Consider the following 20,535-nt stretch of genomic DNA (forward strand, 5'->3'; position numbering starts at 1 on the left):
TAGATATACCCCAGAAATACATATACCCCAGAAAGCAGTAGCAGTGATTTGAGATTACAAAATATACAGCTTTGACATGCACATGCAAACTGCAAAGCAAAAAAGAAATAAAACGTTTATTAGAAATCACAAAAATAAACTGGAAGAAATTCCTAGGAGGCAACATTGACAACACATTTAAGGTGCTATTCAATTTTTTAAAAAGGGTTTTAGGTTCTCACTGAGACTCTGAAGGCCAAACAAATTAGAATTCAGTAAAGGCAATTCCTGATTTGAGGACCTCCTATAAATGACTGGGTTCAGTTCTAGTAATCCTACCAGCTCTGAGATGACACATTTAGAAGTGTCTACAATATGAAACATCCGTGTAAACCTAAGCAGCACACATTTACGTAACACAGCATTCTGGAGCAACATTAAACACAGCACTCTCACGGGTATTCTCACTATGTCCCTATATGGAAAGTTGACTCCTTATGGGCTGCTGGTTAGATGCCCTCGCTTGGAGACAGATTAGACACATGAGTGGATATGCACATAAGTGTGTATGTATACCTATATGTATGCCATTGAACACACTTGCCCCTCACAGTCACTTTTGCCACCTGAATTCCATTTGTTTTGCGTCTCCTGAAGCCCCTAGGGCAACATTTGAATGTATTATGAGAAACAGCATTGGGCATCACTGACTTTGCAATTGTTCAGTGTCCTCTCTCTTCTGTCCTCTCTGGCTCACCCACCAGACACATAAACTTTCCTTAGAAAACAGTCATAGGAATAGTTCATGAGAGATTGTATGCCTAAAACTCTTTTTATTATTACCACACATGAAGCTCCCTAGTAATAAGATAAAAGTTTAAAATTAAACCGGGATATTTGATTATAGGCCAGTCCTTTATCTAAAACCCTTAGTGCTTGATGCATTTCAGAATTCAAATGTTTTCAGATTTTAGAAAGGTAATACTCTACATATGCCAGGAATTATATAATGCCTCCAGTGGCAGATGTTATATAATGCCACATTGAGGTCTGGGGCAACAACTCTATAATCAGATACATTAACATTCTATAGCAAAACATGTGCATATTCATACTCATTGGGATAAATAATGCTATAATTTAAGTTCACATTAGTTCATGTCACGTTTTCCCATCAACAAGAATTACAAAATCTTCCAGTTTTCATTGCATCTTGGATTTCAGGAATTGCAGGTAAGAGACTGTGGACCGTATAAATGTTTACTTAAACTGCTAGAAAGTTATGGATTGGGAAATGGTACCTAAGCAGGTGTTCTCTTGCTTAGGCAAGAAATTTGGAAGGTAGTGTTACTTTAACGGATGGGCAAAAATATGAGGGAAGGTGCTAGTAAGACTGAGACACAAAGCAGAGCAGAAATGTGGCAATAATGCACGATGACAAAACTAGGACATGGAAAAGAAAGGCAAGAAGAAGCCACTCAGAATTACTGAATCAAAAAAAAAAAAACCAAACATGATAATAATAGTACTCATTGATCACCTAAACTCTATACCCACTAGTGTGAAAGGCACTTGACATAAATATTTTTTAGCAACCTACCTCAATTTTCAAAAGGAAATTTTAAAAGGATGAAAGTATCTTCAGAGTGAGGCAAAACATTTGGTTATCTCACCCTCTTCTCATTGTACCCAAAAGCAAAATATCCATAATGTTATACAGTGCATATGGCACTGTCAGAAACAAACAAAAAATAAGCTTTGCCTTATGAAGTAAAGATTTCTGTTTTATTTGTATATGCTATAAACTACTTGCATTAGAGGTTCTTTAAAATCAGTTTTAGAAAAAAGTAGCAATATTTTCTGCCACCAAGAATCAACTGTTTAATTTTAAAATTCATTTTAAAAACAAATGTTTTCAAAAAACAAGAATAATATATTGCATTTGCTTGGAGTCTTTCTTATGAGTACATTTCCCAATTAAATACTTTTCTTTAAGCACATTAAAGAACTTTAATATAGCAGAGCATTGACACTACACTTAAGATAAGACTTTGAGTCTATAGAACATTCAGTCTTCAAAGAGCATTTCCTGGGTGCCTTTTGGGGCCTAGATCTGCACTGGGGAAGTGTCCAGGAGGCATTTATGTGAAGAGTGATCTTTCTACTCACTGGACAAACTAGACTGTAATGTGTGGCTCTTAGCATCTAGAATACAATCACAAAGTCATTTTCTACATGAAGAAGGAAACTGCATTTATTTTTTTGATAATACAACATAATTCGGTGAATTCTTCTTTTTTAGCAACCAAAATGGTGCCCTGATGGTTTGATGGAGTTATAGCAGCTTCTAAAAGTAACTTACTATCCTATAAGATGAGTAACACTTCAGGGCTATGATTTTAAAAAAAGCTCCCTATGCATTTTACATCAGGTTCATAAAACAATAGATAAACACCCAGTGTCTACAGGACAAGAGTCTCTGGATTGCAGGTTCACCAGAGCGCAAGCTCTTTAAATGAAGTGGGTTAACATTATTTGTGAGTGCCAGCACACTCAGCCCATTAAAAAGTACAATATCCAGCCCTTCCACCATCTCCAAATTCCATGTAATCAGAAGAGCAAATGTGTTTCACAGCTCGAGAAAAACTGTTTAGTGCCAAGGACATATACCAACCTCACGGTCAGCTGTAACATTCCACAGGGATGTCTAACCCAGAACACTGTCCAACAGCCTTCTTGGCTGTGACACTGTTAAGATGTGAAAGTCAAATGTCTGTGTGAAGAAAGTTGGTCAGTCCAGGTGAAAATACATTCATCCCCCAGTGGAAATTGAACTCACTAATTACCACTGGGCTTGGCTCACTGCTGAAAACCCTTCTCCCTAGATTAGTTTAAAATGGGTAACACTTCTATTCCAGGCAGACACCAAGGTTTTAAATATGCCTTTGATGATTTAAATCACTCAGACATGTAAACACTTGCTGTGATTGTCTAAGACTCAGTTTCCATACTCAAAGCTGTATTTGGTTTTCAAAATCTAAAAACCAAGACTTGATGTTAAGCAATTCTTATCTTTTAATAGATATAATATGTAAAAGTTTATATTCAAAAGCGTTCTTTAAGAAAAAGACAATCTCTCCTTCACTAAAAAAGGGCCAACCACCCCTTTTAACCACTTTATCAAAGTTCCATTCAAACTCTTTTATGTGTCAATCCCTTAGAGTTCTGTACTTAATTCACACCCTTGTATAATCCACACCCTTGTTTGAGAGTTTTTAACCACATGTACAGAATATGATGGAGATGTTCTATAATGACTTTTTCAAGCCTACGTCAGTTGTAGTTTTAGATTTCTGACACCATTGAAGATGGCTGGAGCTCCGTCTCAAATTCAAAGCATTTGTGCGGCAGGAAGTGATTAGAATTGTAACTTGAGACTTGATCCTATTTCCAAATTTCTCTACTCTCATTCCCAAGGAACTTCAATCTCAATAAGCCCCACAATATCAATCTCAATTAAATTTATCTGGGGAGAACAGATAAAGGGTACCAACTCTTATCCTTGCTTTGAAAAACAGTCAGGATTTTGTAAAATACTTGGAAACTAAACAGTGATCAATTCTGAGTAAGACAACGAATGAGAAAAGCGTATCAGTATTCCTTCTACTATATGTATCATCACTGGGTCTGAAGTACTACAAGTAAGAGACAATTCCTGAGTGTTCTTATAAGGACCTGGCACATATACAAAGAAAAGCAGATGCTCTGTTTTCAAAGGTGCAATTTGACATATTTTGACCAAGGCCTTTTCCCCTTCTAAGTCTTCATTGTCCCTTCATTAAAAACCATAAGTCATATAGGCTCTATCTGATACATGGATTGTATAATAATTATTCTATGAAAAGAATTTTCTGAACTTACTAATTAAGAGGTTTAAAGAAATAAGTATATTGTAAATAATTTAACTCACCTACCTCACACTGAAATGATTTACTTATCTGGTGCACTTACTGACAGAAACTCAATGATTTGTTACATTCACCATGGTAATTTTATTTTGCAAAAGTCAGATTTCTTGGTTGAATGAAAAATGGCAAATTGATTCATCAAAAATTAAGTAAAAGCAAGCATTTAAAACTATGTGTTTCTACTGAAAAGGTAAAATCATTATCGTACTGATGAATTCTAGCCTTATCTCTAAATCTGTCATACAAACCTAAGGTTGCCTCATTTAACATTTATGTTCATTCCTAATATCTCTTAAAATGGAGATTTTTCCAGACATGGAGCAATATTAATATATTTAAGTACTAATTTTTATTCTTGAAAACTAAAGAAAGATCTCTCCTGCTCTTCCCCCTTCCAAACACCCAACCTCCCCAACCCCTGCCATGTCTCCCCTATACATTCTGCCTAACGCATACAAGGTGCTCAAAAAGTCTATCATATGAGCATACTCTTGCCCCCACATGCATGTCCACACATCCTCACTCCTTGGTGTGGTATTTCTTTGCTTTCCTTACTCACTAATAAGTTGCATCAGAATGTTGATGTGGGCAAAGGAATGAAGAAACTATCATACTTTCAATATACTCATGGCACCATCTTGTGGTAATTCTTGGTATCGTGTTTTCAAGTTTAATTTTTAAAGTTCTTCAAACATGTCTGGGAAAACACATTTGAGGATAAATTTAACAATTTAAATATGCATGAGATTCAATGTGATAAATCTTGCCTATGTATTTAAAATCCCACACACATATTTTAAGAGTTATAATATCTATCATTATTGTCTTGACCCCAGAAGCCATTTAATACCAATAACCGTTTCTTGAATGTAGAATAGGAATGACATTAACAAATCTTTAAGCAGGAGGGGAGAAACAATAACTGAGGATCCTGGGGGTGTCAAAGAACAGCACAGACTATAGCAGCCAAAAAAATAAAATAAAATTATATATAACACTGCAACTGACAACCCATTTTCAATCCCACTGTCCATTCCCACGTCCAAACTACTACTCCACTTCCTGCTGCAAAATACCCAGGTTTTATCACCCTCATCTTCTCCCCCATCCCAAGCATCCTGACTTTAAAATCTACTCAAACTCAGTTTAAAATTTCTAAGGCCAAATAAAAGATGCCACTACTTTAATCAAGATGCAGAGCGTATTTTTCCACCCCTTGAATTTGAGCTGGCATTGTGTCTTAGGCCATTCCTGCTCCTGTAAGAGAATACCACAGACTGATATGATTCTTTTTTTTATTTATTTATTTTATAAAGTACACAATTTATGTATTTTGAAAATAATTTGACTTTTTAAAAAGAATTTTCTAGTTTTTACATTGGAAACACAAATATTGTAGAATGTACATTCAAAGCTGAAATTCTGCTTTCAGATATGCAAAGCATAGGTTGTTTATAAATTCCTTATCTCATGGAATCCTTGTGTAGAAATGCAACCCTTAACATTTGGAGACCTTTCATCTGTGGTGAATCGCAGATTGCTATGATTCTTTAAATAATAGAAATTTATTTATCACAGTTCTGAAGGCTGAGAAGTCCAAGATCAAGGTATCAGCAGATTTGGTGTCTGGTAAGTGCTTGCTCGCTCCTTCTAAGATGACGCCTTGTTGCCGCATCCTCCAGAGGAAACCAACGCTGTGTCCTCACTTGGTGGAAAAGCAGAAGGAGCAGGCAGCTCTTGAAGCCTCTTTCATAAGAGCACTAATCCCATTCATAATGGTGGCACCCTCATGGCCTAATCACCTCTCAAAGGCACAACCTCTTAAGACTGTCACGTTGGGGTTTAAGTGCTAATGTATGAATTTTAGAGAAACACAAACATTCAAACCATAGCACCTTGTGACTAGCTCTGACCAAAAGAATGCAGTAAGTTGCAGCTGCTGTTCTTGCTGTCTTGCAACACTGCTCTGTGACTGCTGGGTAACAAAGCCTGGCCTAATCTCCTTGAGGAGGAGTCTGCTGGTGAGAATTATCCAGCCTACAGCCAGCAGCAACTGCTAGATATATGTGCAAAGCCATCTAAAACCATCTAACCCAGCTACTCTGTAACAGCCTGCAGCTCCACAGGTGTTCACCCATGAGTTCAGCACAAGAACCACCTAGCTGAGCCCAGCCCACATTTCTGACCCACAGAATCACAATTAAAGTAAAACACTGTTTTAAAATTTTTTCTGAAAGCTTCTGCCTACCTTTCCAAACTTCTCTCGTGTTTTCTTCTATCAATAATTGCCTTACTCAGTTTCAGCCATATCTCAGGTTTTTAGACACACCAAGTTTTTCCTCAAGTTGAGATTTTGAGCATTCTCTTCATTCCCTTTGGATCACTTTTCTCTATTCTCTTTGCTTGACTAACTTTTTTTTTTACGTCTTAAAATTTTAATCTTAAATGAGAATGGATAGCAGAGGGCAGGATGTCAGTCACTAGCCACCCTTCATAGAGAACTAATATAGTCAGTTTTATCTGGACTTGGGAAGCTGTGGATGGGTCATGGAAAAAATAAGCTCTGCAATTGTGTGGTATCCTGGGGAAGCAATACCTAAGTGAGATGTCTGGAACTGATGTGGAGGCTCCTAGTTAACATAAACCAGAGTGACAGCAAGAACTCAGAACAACTTAGCTCTGAATTCCAGCAACTACCTGTGACTTTCTTATCTATGTCTTTGCAGCTGTTTTCCCTGTACCTCTGTTCCCACAGAACCGGAAGACCCTTTTTCCTGTTCTGATTCCTTTCTACCTTTGCAAAGGGATCTTCCTCTTTCCCTCAAAATCACACTTCACTCCAATAATAAGAAACTATTTATAGTTTGTTCCTACATGCATCTGTGTTGCCGTTGCCTATACCTGGAATGTTTTTTCTTGAATAATTTGAAACTCATCTTTGAATACTCATCTCAAAGATCACCTCCTCTGGGAAGCCTTCCCTGACCTCCAAAAAGTTAATCATTCCTTTTTCAGTGCCACATCTACGTTATTTGTAGGTCTGCCATTGTTCTTAGCATACCATATTGCAATTCAATTATTTAAATATTTATTTTCTCTTGATACTTAAGGTATTGTTTTATTAATCTCTGTAAAATAGGCACTTGGTAATATTTAAAATAAGAAAAATCCCCAAGGTTCTGTTTCCTATTATCTCCAATTATGCTACTAGAAAACTGGGGGGTTTAGGTAGTCATCTTTATTAAAATTTTTAACTGAAATTTTTATCAAGATAATCAGAGATTCACATGCAATTGTAAGAAATAATGGACTTTTCTTGAACACCTTGCCCAGCTTCTACCCATAGTAAAAAATTTTTAAAGCTATAGAATAATAGTGTAATCAGGATATTGACATTGATCTGATGTACAAATTTTATTCAGATTTCCCCAGTATTACTTGTATTTGTGTGTGTGTGTGTGTGTGTGTGTGTGTGTATGACCTGTGTAGATTCACGTATCCCCCACCAGGGGTCTCTCATGTTGCAGCTTTGTACCCATATCTACTTCCTTCTTGAAACTCACCCCTGTCCCTTACCAACCACTAATTTGTCCTCTACTTCTACAATTTTGCTATTTCAAAAATGTTGTATAAATGGAATCCATACAGTATGTAACCTTTGGGGATTGGCTTTTTCCACTCAGTATAATTCCCTGAAGATCCATCCAAGTTGTTGCATGTATCAAGGGTTCACTCCTTTTTATTGTTGAGTAGTATTCCTTAGCACAGATGTACCACAGTTTAAGAAGTCACCCCCAAAAGATATCCATGTCAAATCCTTAGAACCCGTGAGTGCTATCTTTTTTGCAAAAAGTCTCATTGCAGATGTGATTGTTAGGAATCTTGAGATGAGGAAACAATCCAGGATTTTACAGGTGAGCTCTAAACCCAATAGCAAGCATCCTTACGAGACAAGGAGAAAGGAGATCTGAAGAAAATACATAGACATACAGAGCAGAAGATGTCGTGAAAACAGAAGCAGAGACTGGAGTGATGCAGCCACAAGTCTAGGAATTCTGGGGCAGCCACCAGAAGTTTTAAATTTTTATGTTTTTACATTTAAATCTATAATTCATTTTGAGTTAATCTTTTTATACAGTGTCAGATTTAGGCCTAAGATTTTGTTTTGTGGCCTACAGCTGTTCAATTACTCCAGGACTTGAAAAGGTATTCTTCCTCCATTGACTTGCTTTTGTATCTTTATCAAAAAATCAATTGAGTATGTGTGTGTGGATCTATGCCTGGGTTCTCTAGTCTTTTTCATCTCTCTCACTCTCTCCAATAAAACTACTGTCTTGATTACTTTAATATATGATAAGCCTCAATATTGGGTAGAGAGATCCCTCCTTTTTTCTCCTTCGTCAAGTTTTAGCTAGCAGCTAAACTAGCTAAAAGGTCTGTGCTTTTTCATATAAATGTTAGCATAATCTTGTCTATGTCTACAAAAAGAAATTGCTGAGATTTTGATAGAAATTGCATGAAAGTTATAGATCAGTTTAAGGAGAACTGGCATCTTAATCTTGTTGAGTTTTCTAATCCTGATTTATTAAACACATGGGATGTCTCTCCATTTATGTAGGTCTTCAATTTCTTTTCTCAGCATTTTGTAATTTTCAGCATATAGATCCTACACATGTTTTTTAAAGTGTATTTCTAAGTATTTCATTGTATTGGGGAGTGATTATAAATGGTATTGCATTTAAAAATTTTGATTTCCATATGTTCATTTTTAGTATATAAATATAATATGTGATTTTTTTTTTTTTTTTTTGAGACAAGGTCTCACTCTATCACCCAGTTGGGAGTACAGTGGTGTGATTGCAGCGCACTGCACCCTCAACCTCTTGAGCCCAAGCAATCCTCCCACCACAGCCTCCTGAGTAGCTGGGACTACAGGTGTGCACCACCATGCCTGGCTAACTTTTTCTTTTTTTTTAGAGACAGGTTGTGTTTCCCAGGTTGGTCTTGAACTCCTAGGCTCAAGTGATCTTCTTTCCTCAGTCTCTCAAAGTACTAGGATTACAGGCTTTTATTTTTATTTGTTTTCCTTGCCTTAATATAGTGGCTAGAACTTCCAGCACTATGATGAATAAGAGAATTGAGAGTGGACATCCTTCCCCTGCTCTTGGTCTTAGAAGAAAAACATTCAATCTTTCACCATTAAGTATGATGTTACCTGTAGACTTTGTTTAGATGCTTCTATTAAATCAAGGTAGTTTCCCTTTATTCCAAGCTTGCTAAAAATGTGTGTCGGGTTTTCTTGAATGCTTTTACTGCATTAATGGATGTGATCATGTGAGTTCTCTTCTTTAACATGTTGATGTGGTAGATTAATTTTTTTTTTTTTTTTAAGACATGGAGTCCTGCTCTGTTGCCCAGGCTGGAGTGCAGTGGCGTGATCTCGGCTCACCGCAACCTCTACCTCCCAGGTTCAAGTGATTCTCCTGCCTCAGCCTCCTAAGTAGCTGGGATTACAGGCATACGCTACTATGCCCAGCTAATTTTTTAATGTTTTTAGTAGAGATGGGGTTTTGTCATGTTGGCCAGGCTGGTCTCGAACTGCTGACCTCAGGTGATCTGCCCACTTCGGCCTCCCAAAGTGCTGGGATTGCAGGCGTGAGCCGCCGTGCCCAGGTGGTAGATTATTAATTTTTAAATGGTGAGCCAGTTTTACATATCTGGAATAAATCCCACTTAGTTATGGTATACAATTCTTTTCATACATTGTTGGATTCAATTTGCTTATATTTTGTTGAGAATTTTTTACTCTAAGTTTATGATATACTATTCTGTAGGGTTTTTAAAATAATGTGTTGTCTGATTCGGGTATTAGGATAATACTAGCCTCATAAAATACGTTGGGAAGTGTTTCCTCTACTATTTGCTGAAAGCAACTGTATAAAATTGGTGTCAATTTAAAAAATCTTTGGTAGAATTCCACTGAAACCATATGAATCCAGAAATTTGTTTTTCAAGTGCTTTGTAATGACAAATTCAGCTTATTTGATGGCTATAGGTCTATTCAGATTGTCTACTTTTAAATTTATGTTTATGTTTATTTATTTTTGAGATGGAGTCTTGGTCTGTCTCCTAGGCTGGAGTGCAATGGCATGATCTTGGCTCACCACAACCTATGCCTCTGGGGTTCAGGCGATTCTCCTGTCTCAATCTCCAGAATAGCTGGAATTACAAGCACATATCACCACAACAGGTTAATTTTTGTATTTTTAGTAGAGACAGGGTTTCACCATGTTGTCCAGGCTGGTGTAAACATCTGACCTCAAGTGATCTGCCCACCTTGGCCCCCCAAAGTGCTGGGATTACAGGCAGGAGCCACCACACCCAGCCCAGATAGTGTATGTTTATTTTAGTTGAATTTTAGTTATTTATGGTTTCTGAAGGACTGGTTCATCCTTCTCACTTGTCAAATTTCTGAATACAAGTTTTTAGTATTTGCTTATTATATTTTTAATTGCTGCAAGTTCTGTCATAATATCATGTATCTCATCGGTATCTCCTTCTTTCTTGTCCTCATCAGTCTTGCTAAAAGCTTACAAATTTCATTGCTTTTATTAAAGAACACGCTTTTTGCTTTATGGACTCTTCCTCTGTCGCTTTCCTATTTTCAGCTTCACAGATTGTTGGTGTAGGTCTTTATTACTTTCTTCCTTCCATTTGCTTGTGGCTTGGTTTTTCTATTCTTTTCTAGCTTCTTGGTTGGGAACTTACTTGAGAACATTTTTCATTTCAAATATAAGCATTTAAGGCCATAAATTTCCAGCTCTGCACTGCTTTAGCTTCATCCCACATACTTTACTATGTTGTGCTTTCATTTTCATCTAGTTTTTGCTTTGAGACTTCTTCTTTGATTCATAGATTTAAGAGATACATTGTTTAATTTTCCTGTTTTTCTACTACTAATTTCTACTTGATTTCATTATGGTCAGAGAAAATATTATATATGATTACAGTTCCTTCAGATGCATTAAGGTTTGTGTTGTGGTTCAATATATGGTCTATCTTTGTGAATAGTTGTATAGGCACTTGGGGAAAAAAGTGTTCTACTGTTATTAAGTAGAGTTCAATATAAATTAATTAGATCATGTTAGCTGATTGTATTGTTCAGACCTTCTAAATTCTTGCTTATTTTGTTTAATAACCCTATCAGTTGCTGAAAGTGGGTCCCCAATGGCAATTGTAAATTTATCCATTTATTTTTTCTGCTCTATCAGTTATTGCTTCATGTATTTTGAGGCTCTGCTGTCTGGTGTATGAACGTTTAGGATCATTATGTCTTCCTGATGAGTTGAACATTTTATCAGTACATAATGTCTTGCTCTGTCTCTAGTAAATTTCTTTACTCCCTACTTCATCAGACATTAATATAGCTACCCCTGCCTTTATTTTTGAAATTACTGTTTGCATGATATATTATTTTCCATCCTTTTACTTTCAGCGTACCTCTTGTTGATTTTGAAGTGAGTTTCTTGTAAGCAGCATATAGTTGGGTTATTTTTTAAAAAATGCACTTTTTCTCTTGATTGGTTTATTGAGGCTATTTACATTTAAAGTAATTATTGACGTTAGCCTTTAAGTCTAACATTTTATTATTTGCTTTCTGTTTTTTCCTTTGGCTCTTGGTCCTCTGTTTCTCTCTTCTTTCTGTCCTGTGGCTTACTTGAACACTTATTAGGACTCCATCTTTATTTATTTATATTTTGGTTGTATCTCTTTGTATAGTTTTCACAGTGGTTGCCATTAACATTATAATGATATATGTATGTGACTTATGGCAGACAATTTATTGGTATTAGCATTTAACATCCCTACTTTCAAATATCATTGTTTTTAGCATCACATGATTATAATTTGTTTCAGTCATCAAATATGATTTACAAAGCTAATGAAGAAAATGATAACATATCGATTAATTTTATGTGTCAATTTGACTGGGTCACTGGATGTTCAGATATTTGGTTACACATTATTCTGGGTATTTCTTCCTGCCTGACTGCCTTCCACCTGTGACATTAGTTTTTTTTTTCCCTGCCTTCAGACTCAAATTGAAACATCAGCTCCTCCTGGGTCTTGAGCCAGCCAGCCCTCAGGCTAGAACTACACCATGAAATCTTCTGAATCTCATGTTTTTTGGACTTAGGCTGGAATGACACCATTGGCTGTCCTGAGTCTCCAGATATCCTACAGATCTTGAAAATTAGAGGCCTCCATAATTGTGTGAGCTAATTCTCCTTTCTCCTACCAGTTCTGCTTCTCTGGAGAACCCTACTACAGGTAGTGTATTATGAACCATATTTCTATTCTTTCCATTGTTCTTTCTTCTTTCCTTCTCAAAGCTCCAAGATTCATTCTTTTATCATTTCCTTTCTAGTTGAAAAATTTATTTTAGCCAATATTTAAGGATACACCTGTTAATGATAGATTATGCTGCCTAGTACAAACTCCATCTCATGTGATGATAGATATTTAATTCCAGGCAGTGTGAAGTGACTTTCCCCAGAGTTGCATCTAGATTTGGGGTGGGTTGAGGAGGGTACTTACAGGCTTACATGGTTCCAGGGCTCAGGTAGGAGTGTTTATGGCCTGGCTGTCACTTCTGCACATGGACATCTGCTGAGGCATGTTTATTTCTGTCTGATATTTAGTCATTAGTTCCTGCAAGAACTGTGAGGTATTTCTTTGCTGTGTTACATGTAAAACATTATCCTGCCACTGTCCCAGTCCAACAGAAAAGACTATGTGCCTGTGGTTCCCAGGTTCTACAGCAGCTTCGGTACTCCCTAAGCCCATAGGAAATCATAAGATTGCCTCAGCTCCACCTGCCCACCCTTGCTAGGGGCCAGGAACACCAGGGTCTTACTGTCTTTGTGGACCGTTCTGTGAGACAGAAACTCACAACTACTTTTTCTGGAAGCCAAGACCCATCTGTGGTTTCTGTTATTTCCACTTACCCCTTGGAACTGGATGGGGAAAGCATTAGGGATCTTTTATATGCAAACTAAGTTACCTCAGCTCTTTTTGCTTCCCCTTTGAGTCTCTCTTTCACAGCCTAGTGTATTATAAAACATTTGGCTAGGGAGACAGTGCTGGGAAAAGGACTTTGCTGCTACTTATCATAAGTCCCTTGCTCACATACACTGATTACACACACACACACACACACACACACACACACACACACACACACACATACCAGACTGGTTTCAGGTACACTCTAAGAATCTTCCTGTTGTTCTAAAGCTCAGATCTAAAAGTTCTATAAATACCCTGAATACTAAATTTGGCAGAAGAACTTCCAGTGGCTAGGGGTCAGCCACCTTTTATTACTAGAAACGTGTCTCAACCATCACCCTGTGGACCCAATTCCCATCCATGCCAACTCCAACACTGTAAAACCAACCCAGAAGAGGGGAAGTCACCTCTTAAATTAACAGTTCTTGGGAAGAATATCTACAACACATACTTTTTTCTACAGGGGTGAAATGGGCTTCGATTTTCTTCCCTGTGTTTGTTTTCTGGGGCTGTTGTAACAAAGTACCACAAACTAAGTGGCTTACACAACAGAAATTTATCATCTTATAGTTCTAGAGGCTAGAAGTAAAAAAAAAAAATCAATGTGTTACTTGGGTTGGTTCCTTCTGAGGGCTATGAGGGAAGGATCTATTCCAGGACTCTCTCCTTGGCTTGTAGATGGCTGTCTTCTCCCTGTATCTCTTCTCACATCATCTTCCCTCTCTGTGCATATTTGTCTGTGTCCAAATTTCTGGTGTTTTTGTAAGCATATCAGTCACATAGGATTACAGCCCACCCTAAAGACTTCATTCCTCTGTAAAGACCCTCACTCTAAATAAGGTCATATTCTGAGGTACTGGGGGTTAGAATTCCAATATATCTTTTTTTATTTTGTGGAGAAACACAATTCAACCCTTAATACTCTCTGAAGCCAAGTGATGGGCAAAAAAGGAAGAGCGGCATTTTGTTTCTTGTTTAAGTGCCTGCTTTGTCAGTGGGCTTGCCAGCCTTCCCTGTGCTACCTGAGCAGGAAAGAAAGCCCCCCACAATCCACTCCACCTGTACTTGCCTGGGCCCCAGTAGTTCCAGGTTTTCAAGAGGAATGTTCATTCTCAGATGGATTCTGACCTCAATCCCCAAGCATTGATGCATATGAGAACAGAGGATACAATCTTGCCAGGACTACCATAATGTGGAAGAAAGAGGCACATACAGTCAAGGAATGAAGGTTTTTGCTAACAACTATGAGCAAGCTGGAAGATGCAGCTATCTCACAAAGGACTCTCAATGCCTAAGGGACCACCTGGGGGATCCCTTCATCCACAGGGTCTGTTAGGAGGATGTATGAGCCACAGAGATAGCCAAAATAGTAGTCAGCAATTAAGAACAGTATTGCCACCTTGCGGAGGCTGTAAGGTAAGGTAAATCTCCGCCTTTTCATCCTTCTGTTTTCCCACCACTAGGCTGAAGAGCAGGCTGAGGCAGGGGTAGGGTAGAAGCTCATGTGCCCAGCCCTCCACTCAAAGTTCTAGAGTCCATCTAGACAAATCTTAATTTGGCAATAAAATGTTGTTTTCATAAATAGAGTTGAATCTTCTAAATCAAAGAATCTTTCTGAATATACAAAAGTGAAAAGCTATGAGTTAAGCGAGTGTTAAGAGAGCTGCTACCCAGCGAAACACAAATTTGGTAGATCAAAAGTGAGGAAAGTGACCGAAAAAAATGAAATGATGTCAGGCTTGAACCTCATTAAGTGGAGACTCTAAATAGTAGATAGTGTACACATGCACACATGATAGCACTAGGTATATTCTGCTTTAGTTCCTGCTGTTTCACTTAGCATTATATCACGGACAATTTCTCCTATCATGAGATATTCTTCAGAAATATAATTTTTAATGACTATGGTATTCATAGACATTTACACTCTAACAGATGCAATTCAAACTTTTACTCAGGCTATTTGTGCTCTAACTTAGGTATCAGTTTTGAACCTAACACTAAATATATATATATAATGTACAATATTATTATTAATAATATATATTATGTATGATATAATATATATTTTTCTCTATGGGGTGAAATGGGCTTTGATTTGTTATACATTATATATTATTAATTAACAATATAATATTATACATTATATGTGTGTGTATATATATATATATATTTTTTTTTTACTTTTTTTGAGATGGAGTCTCACTCTGTTGCCCAGGTTGGAGCGCAGTGGCACAATCTTGGCTCAATGCAACCTCCACCTCCTGGGTTCAAGCAATTTTCCTGCCTCAGCCTCCCGAGCAGCTGGGATTACAGGTGTGTGCCACCATGCCTGGCTAATTTTTGTAATTTTAGTAGATACGGGGTTTCACCATGTTGCCCAGGCTGGTCTTGAACTCCTGGCCTCAAGCGATCCACCTGCCTCAGCCTCCCAAAGTGCTGGGATTACAGGCGTGAGCCACTGCGCCCAGCCGTAACACTAATTATATTTTTAATATATAACTATAGGTAAATCAATACACTTGGAATAATTATAATTATCATAATAAATAGAAAATGGAAAAATAATTTTCTACTAAGTGTGTATCTTATATCCTCTAAGCCCCTTTACTTTCTTTCACAACAGAGTAAAAAGTAGTTAGATTTGGCTTGAAATGCAAAAATTATTTATTTACAGCACACCAAGAACCATGTAACAGCACGGAGTGAAATTCCAACAAATGTTTTCTCTGTATCATCTCACTTCAAGCTGGGGCCTCATTACAGAACAAATCCTTGCTAGAGCAGGATTTGGAGCTCTTCCCCCACATTTGGGAGGAGGCTTATCTTGGCCTCCCACCTCAAACCTTGGGAGGAAGCTCGCCTTTTGTAGAAATCTTCATCATGGATAACGACAAATTTCACATTTTTCTTTAACTCTGTCACAGTGAAGATACCCAATGACCAGCAATGTAGAGGAGGAGGGGCTGCCCAAGAATAACATAAAGGATGTGAAAGATTGTTTAGAATTCAGGGCAGAGGCAGAAATGCAAAAATTCCTGAGCTTCTGCCTCTATCCAGCCCACAAGGAAAGGGTGAGAGGCAAGTGAAAGTGATAGATGATGGAGCTGGATTTCAGAGGGAAGCCTTGTTGGTTTTGGCAATGCCTGTTCCTATTGTTAGAACACCCAGCACACTGCTGGCAACTCTCTAAAAGAATATGACAAGTTTAACATGCAAGATTCATGCTCCTCTCCTGCATCACAGGATGTTATAAATAAAGCTGTAGCTTTTTATACACTATCAAATGGTATGCCACCCAATAGAAAGCAGATAAAGGAAATCCAAGAAAGCTAATTTTAAGAGAGGGAAAAAATGACATCACTGATGCATTTTAAACACATTTCAAAATACATTCAGAAGTGTTCACACATTGTGGGGATACAGGAAGTCTCTGGCCCCCATATACAAATTGCACGCATGTGTGTACATGTGTGTGTGCCAGTGTATGTCAGTGGGTGTAACAAATATTTCGAGAGGTGACAAACAGTTCATGGATTTTACCTGTAGGAGAAAGAGTACATGTTATCATGGTGGCCCAGTTTTAAGGTAAAAATTAAGTCTTGTTCTAAATCCTTCATTTTCCAGACCAGGACCATCTCTCCCCACGGCACATGGAACCCGGGACCCTGCCTCCTACCTGTGCTGCTGTTGCTGCTGGGGCTGGCCTGGGCGGGTGGTGGGGGCTGCCCATCACTCAGCTGCTTCACTCGTTTGCGGTGGGATTTACCGTTGGAATGCACCTGAGCCTGGGCTGCAGAGTTCAGCTGGATGTTGCACACCTCACAGAAGGAGAAAAGAATTTTCTTTTTCTCTTTGCTCAACTGGTCCTCAGGCCTGTCGTTCTTTATCCCCTTTTCTTCAAAGCCCCGTAGAAAATTTGCCATATTCATGATTCCATCTTCAAGATGGTTGTCAGGGCTTAAGGAGTACCTCATGCCTGAAAATCAAAACAAGTACAAGTGCTTCTGAAATTATATAACCCTTCTTATTTTCTAATATGATTACAATTCATCTTTAATGGTTTGTTTAAGCTAAAGTTGCCCAGCTACCCAGTGGTTACTCCTAGAAAAATAATCATCAGAAGTACCTAAGTAAGCAAGTATGGTCTTTGAACGTGAGTTCCTTGTGCCTGGGGGTTTTTAAACAGAAGTTCCTTTCACCTGGAGCCCTTTTACCCCATCCTTGCCTGTCTTCTCATCATGTCCCACCCTCTTTACTCTTTTAATTTCCCACCCATGAGATCTCCACTGGCAAATTACCTTCTTCATGAAACCCTTTCTGACCCTGGACACAAGGCAAGATCTGGTTATATGCTCACATTGTGCTATGTGACACCTATCAGAGTATGCATTTCTTAGGTAACTGTGCAATTACTTGGCTTATATCCGTCTCCCCATTAGAGTATAAGCTCTATGAGGACCATCACTTCATCTCTGGATATCTCGTAGGCCTACAACTGCACCTTTTACATAATAGGCATTCAAATTTTATTGAAGAAAGGAATAAATGATGTTATGAATCTGGGATTGTGAAAATGTTAATGTGTAGACACAAATGTATACACAATCAGTATATGCCTAGGCATATACAAACAGATACATGCCTTAACTGCAGGGGAGGTAACAAAGAACAAAACACCCTATGTCTGCAACTTACATTGGGTTGTGTTCTAAACGTCCCTTGATAAGTCAGCCAACAGGAATTTGGACATATTTTCTTATCCTTGTAGTGAAACAAGTTGTTTTTCGGTTTCCAGGTTAGCCCATTAACATCAATTTAATATTTGATGGAGTTGAAATGTAGAACATCTGAAATACAAAATAATACAAAATTTTAGTAAACTGATAATTGAAAAAGAATAAAATAGAATAAGACATAATTTTGTATATTTTTAAGTATTGATATTTTCTTCATTTGTTTAGATAAAAGTACAGAGGTAGATTACAGACTAAGGGAAGATTCAAAAGGGATTTTCAAAACTTTGAGACCCTTGGTTGATGAAGATTGTCTTGACTTTTTTTTTCAGTGCCATTTTATGTAATTTTTCATTTTAGTTAATACCAGGAATACCAGCATTTTCAAAATTATCAGTGGGATTATAACAATGTTTTGGTTTACAATTTGAATAAATAAAAAGACATTTCCCAAAAAGAAAGGGGAGGGGAATTTGGCAAAAATTAAGGGAAAACGGTATGTGTGAGGAAGAATGGCTGAGGTGGCAGTGCTGTGCCATAAGAGATGAAGAGTTTATATGAAGGAAGGATCGTGGCTTGTAAGGGACTTCTGCTCATAGAACAAACAAAACGAGGCATTGGCTTTCAACAGTCCTTTTGATCCAAGTTGTCTCGGAGCTCTAAGAAAAGGAATGAACTACTAGAGACAAGTCCATATTTGGAGTGTTCACAAGTAGGATGTTTAAAATTCAGAAAAGGCATGACCATAAAACCCGATATTGATTCTAATGTACAGTATGCCAAAAAATCTCCCTATTCATACCCATACATCCAATTATGAAGGTTGTTTGAACACTGTTAATTTTGATATGCAAAACCTACTTGTCCCTTTTAATACTTTAACCTGATAATACCATTTTAAGGAACTCTCTTACACAAAATTTTCCAAGTCAATCTATTCCTTTTAGCTCTGGCCTTAAAGTCTGCTCAAACTATGCAGAAATCAGGTTTAAGCAGTTCCTGTAGCTAAGCTACAGAAAACAATTCAGCTATAATTGAAATGGGGTTTGAACTGCACATAAATATTTTTTCTTTTATTCCTTAAACCTAAGATATTATGTTATCACAAAGTCACTTTTCTCATACAACTTAAGAAAATATCAGTGCCGTATTAGTTATGTTCAAATATCTATATCTTCTCTTAAAATATTAAAACACATAATAAGAATTAGTTGAAATAAGTAAGTGATTTTTAAAATGAGCTCATTACTAACATTTTGCCCTGTCTAGAAAACTAATCCACTGTGAAACATAAGAAAAGCCAACAGGCCGGGCGCGGTGGCTCAAGCCTGTAATCCCAGCACTTTGGGAGGCCGAGACGGGCAGATCACGAGGTCAGGAGATCGAGACCATCCTGGCTAACACGGTGAAACCCCGTCTCTACTAAAAATAGAAAAACTAGCCGGGCGAGGTGGCGGGCGCTTGTAGTCCCAGCTACTCGGGAGGCTGAGGCAGGAGAATGGCGTAAACCCAGGAGGCGGAGCTTGCAGTGAGCTGAGATCCGGCCACTGCACTCCAGTCCGGGCGACAGAGCGAGACTCCGCCTCAAAAAAAAAAAAAAGAAAAGCCAATAACGTTTAACCTTGCAGAACGAGGCCAGGCACCATCGTACTCAATCATTGAAACCTAAGTTTATATTTCACCTCAAACAAGCAAGATCCTTGACTCAGCGGAGAACTGTTGACACTTTCATCTGACAGTTTAACCTTTGGAGGTGCACAGGCTTGTCCATATTGCAAACTAACACATAGTATTTCACAGACACGGGACATACATCATAATGTTCCTACGACTCTTTTGTTTGCATTATCTCATAAAAAATAAAGCCATGTTACCTGTGCTTTTATGATTGTCATTTATCCTGGAAAGTATTCTACTTTTGATTTATTTAAATATACATATTTTAAGTAGGAAGAAAGAAATCTTTCATATAAAATAAATGGCTCTTCTAGAATTCTGTAACCTTTCAGAGTACCAGCATCTTTCATAACCTTTCAACTGTATTTTACCTTCTCCAAGAGTTACTTTCACAAGTGACCTCCCAAACCTCCAACATCGCATTCATGGGCCACTCTAGAAAAGATCCAGTGCCTGGGGGTAGGGTGTGCATTCTGTTCACCAAATCCCAATTTATTAGTCCTAGTTCTGCCTTCACACTACCTTTTCTCTCAGCGGAAAAATAAGGTCAGCTTCTGCTAACAGCCACTTGCAACCAAAGTATATTTAGCTGCAGAGGTCTTGGGGAAAAGACCTAGAGGTGGCAGAGAGGCAAGCTATCAGTCTCAGCATCCACTTTTGGCCTGAGATGATATAATTTCTAGGCTTATAATATGTGTGAATGTGATAACATTTATAATATCAGCTTTCTCGCTAAGGGGAAAGTAACAGTAAGTTTAAATGGAAGAAGAGAGAAAAATCTCACTTTCTATTTTAAAGTTTTTCATCAGACTATCTTAATTACATGTTTCACTTGAGTGGGAGAGAAGGACCTTCGGGGGTGTCTGATTTAAAACAGAGCAGTGGGCAGCACTGTGCTTTGGACTGCCAGGAATGACTGTAAGAAAAGTCAGGAAAACTGAACCAAAAATTCTATGCTTTTTGTGTATTATTTTGCCAGATTAGATGACCAACAACTTAATATTTGTAAGAGAATAAGATATTTTAGTGCAGGCAAAAGAATGAGAAAAGGTTGGTTCTTGAGTTGCTGCTTTTGGAGAAAAGAGCTGATGAATTCAACCTGGACA

At 37.8% G+C, this 20,535-nt stretch overlaps 1 protein-coding gene across 1 annotated transcript in view; it reads right to left on the reverse strand.

The window, feature by feature from the left end:
- Nucleotides 1–20,535, reverse strand: part of ZNF385B (zinc finger protein 385B) — a 588,375-nt gene that overhangs the window by 318,655 nt on the left and 249,185 nt on the right. Inside the window, exons 2-3 of the mRNA XM_011944057.1 lie at nucleotides 17,715–17,866; nucleotides 16,696–16,995 (exon numbers count right to left, since the gene is read on the reverse strand). Of these exons, the coding sequence (XP_011799447.1) occupies nucleotides 16,696–16,993 (298 nt within the window). The 5' untranslated portion in view covers nucleotides 16,994–16,995; nucleotides 17,715–17,866. The remainder of the gene's footprint in view (nucleotides 1–16,695; nucleotides 16,996–17,714; nucleotides 17,867–20,535) is intronic.

The sequence above is a fragment of the Colobus angolensis genome, unplaced genomic scaffold (assembly GCF_000951035.1).
Source record: "Colobus angolensis palliatus isolate OR3802 unplaced genomic scaffold, Cang.pa_1.0 Scaffold224, whole genome shotgun sequence".
Classification (NCBI taxonomy): Eukaryota; Metazoa; Chordata; class Mammalia; order Primates; family Cercopithecidae; genus Colobus; species Colobus angolensis.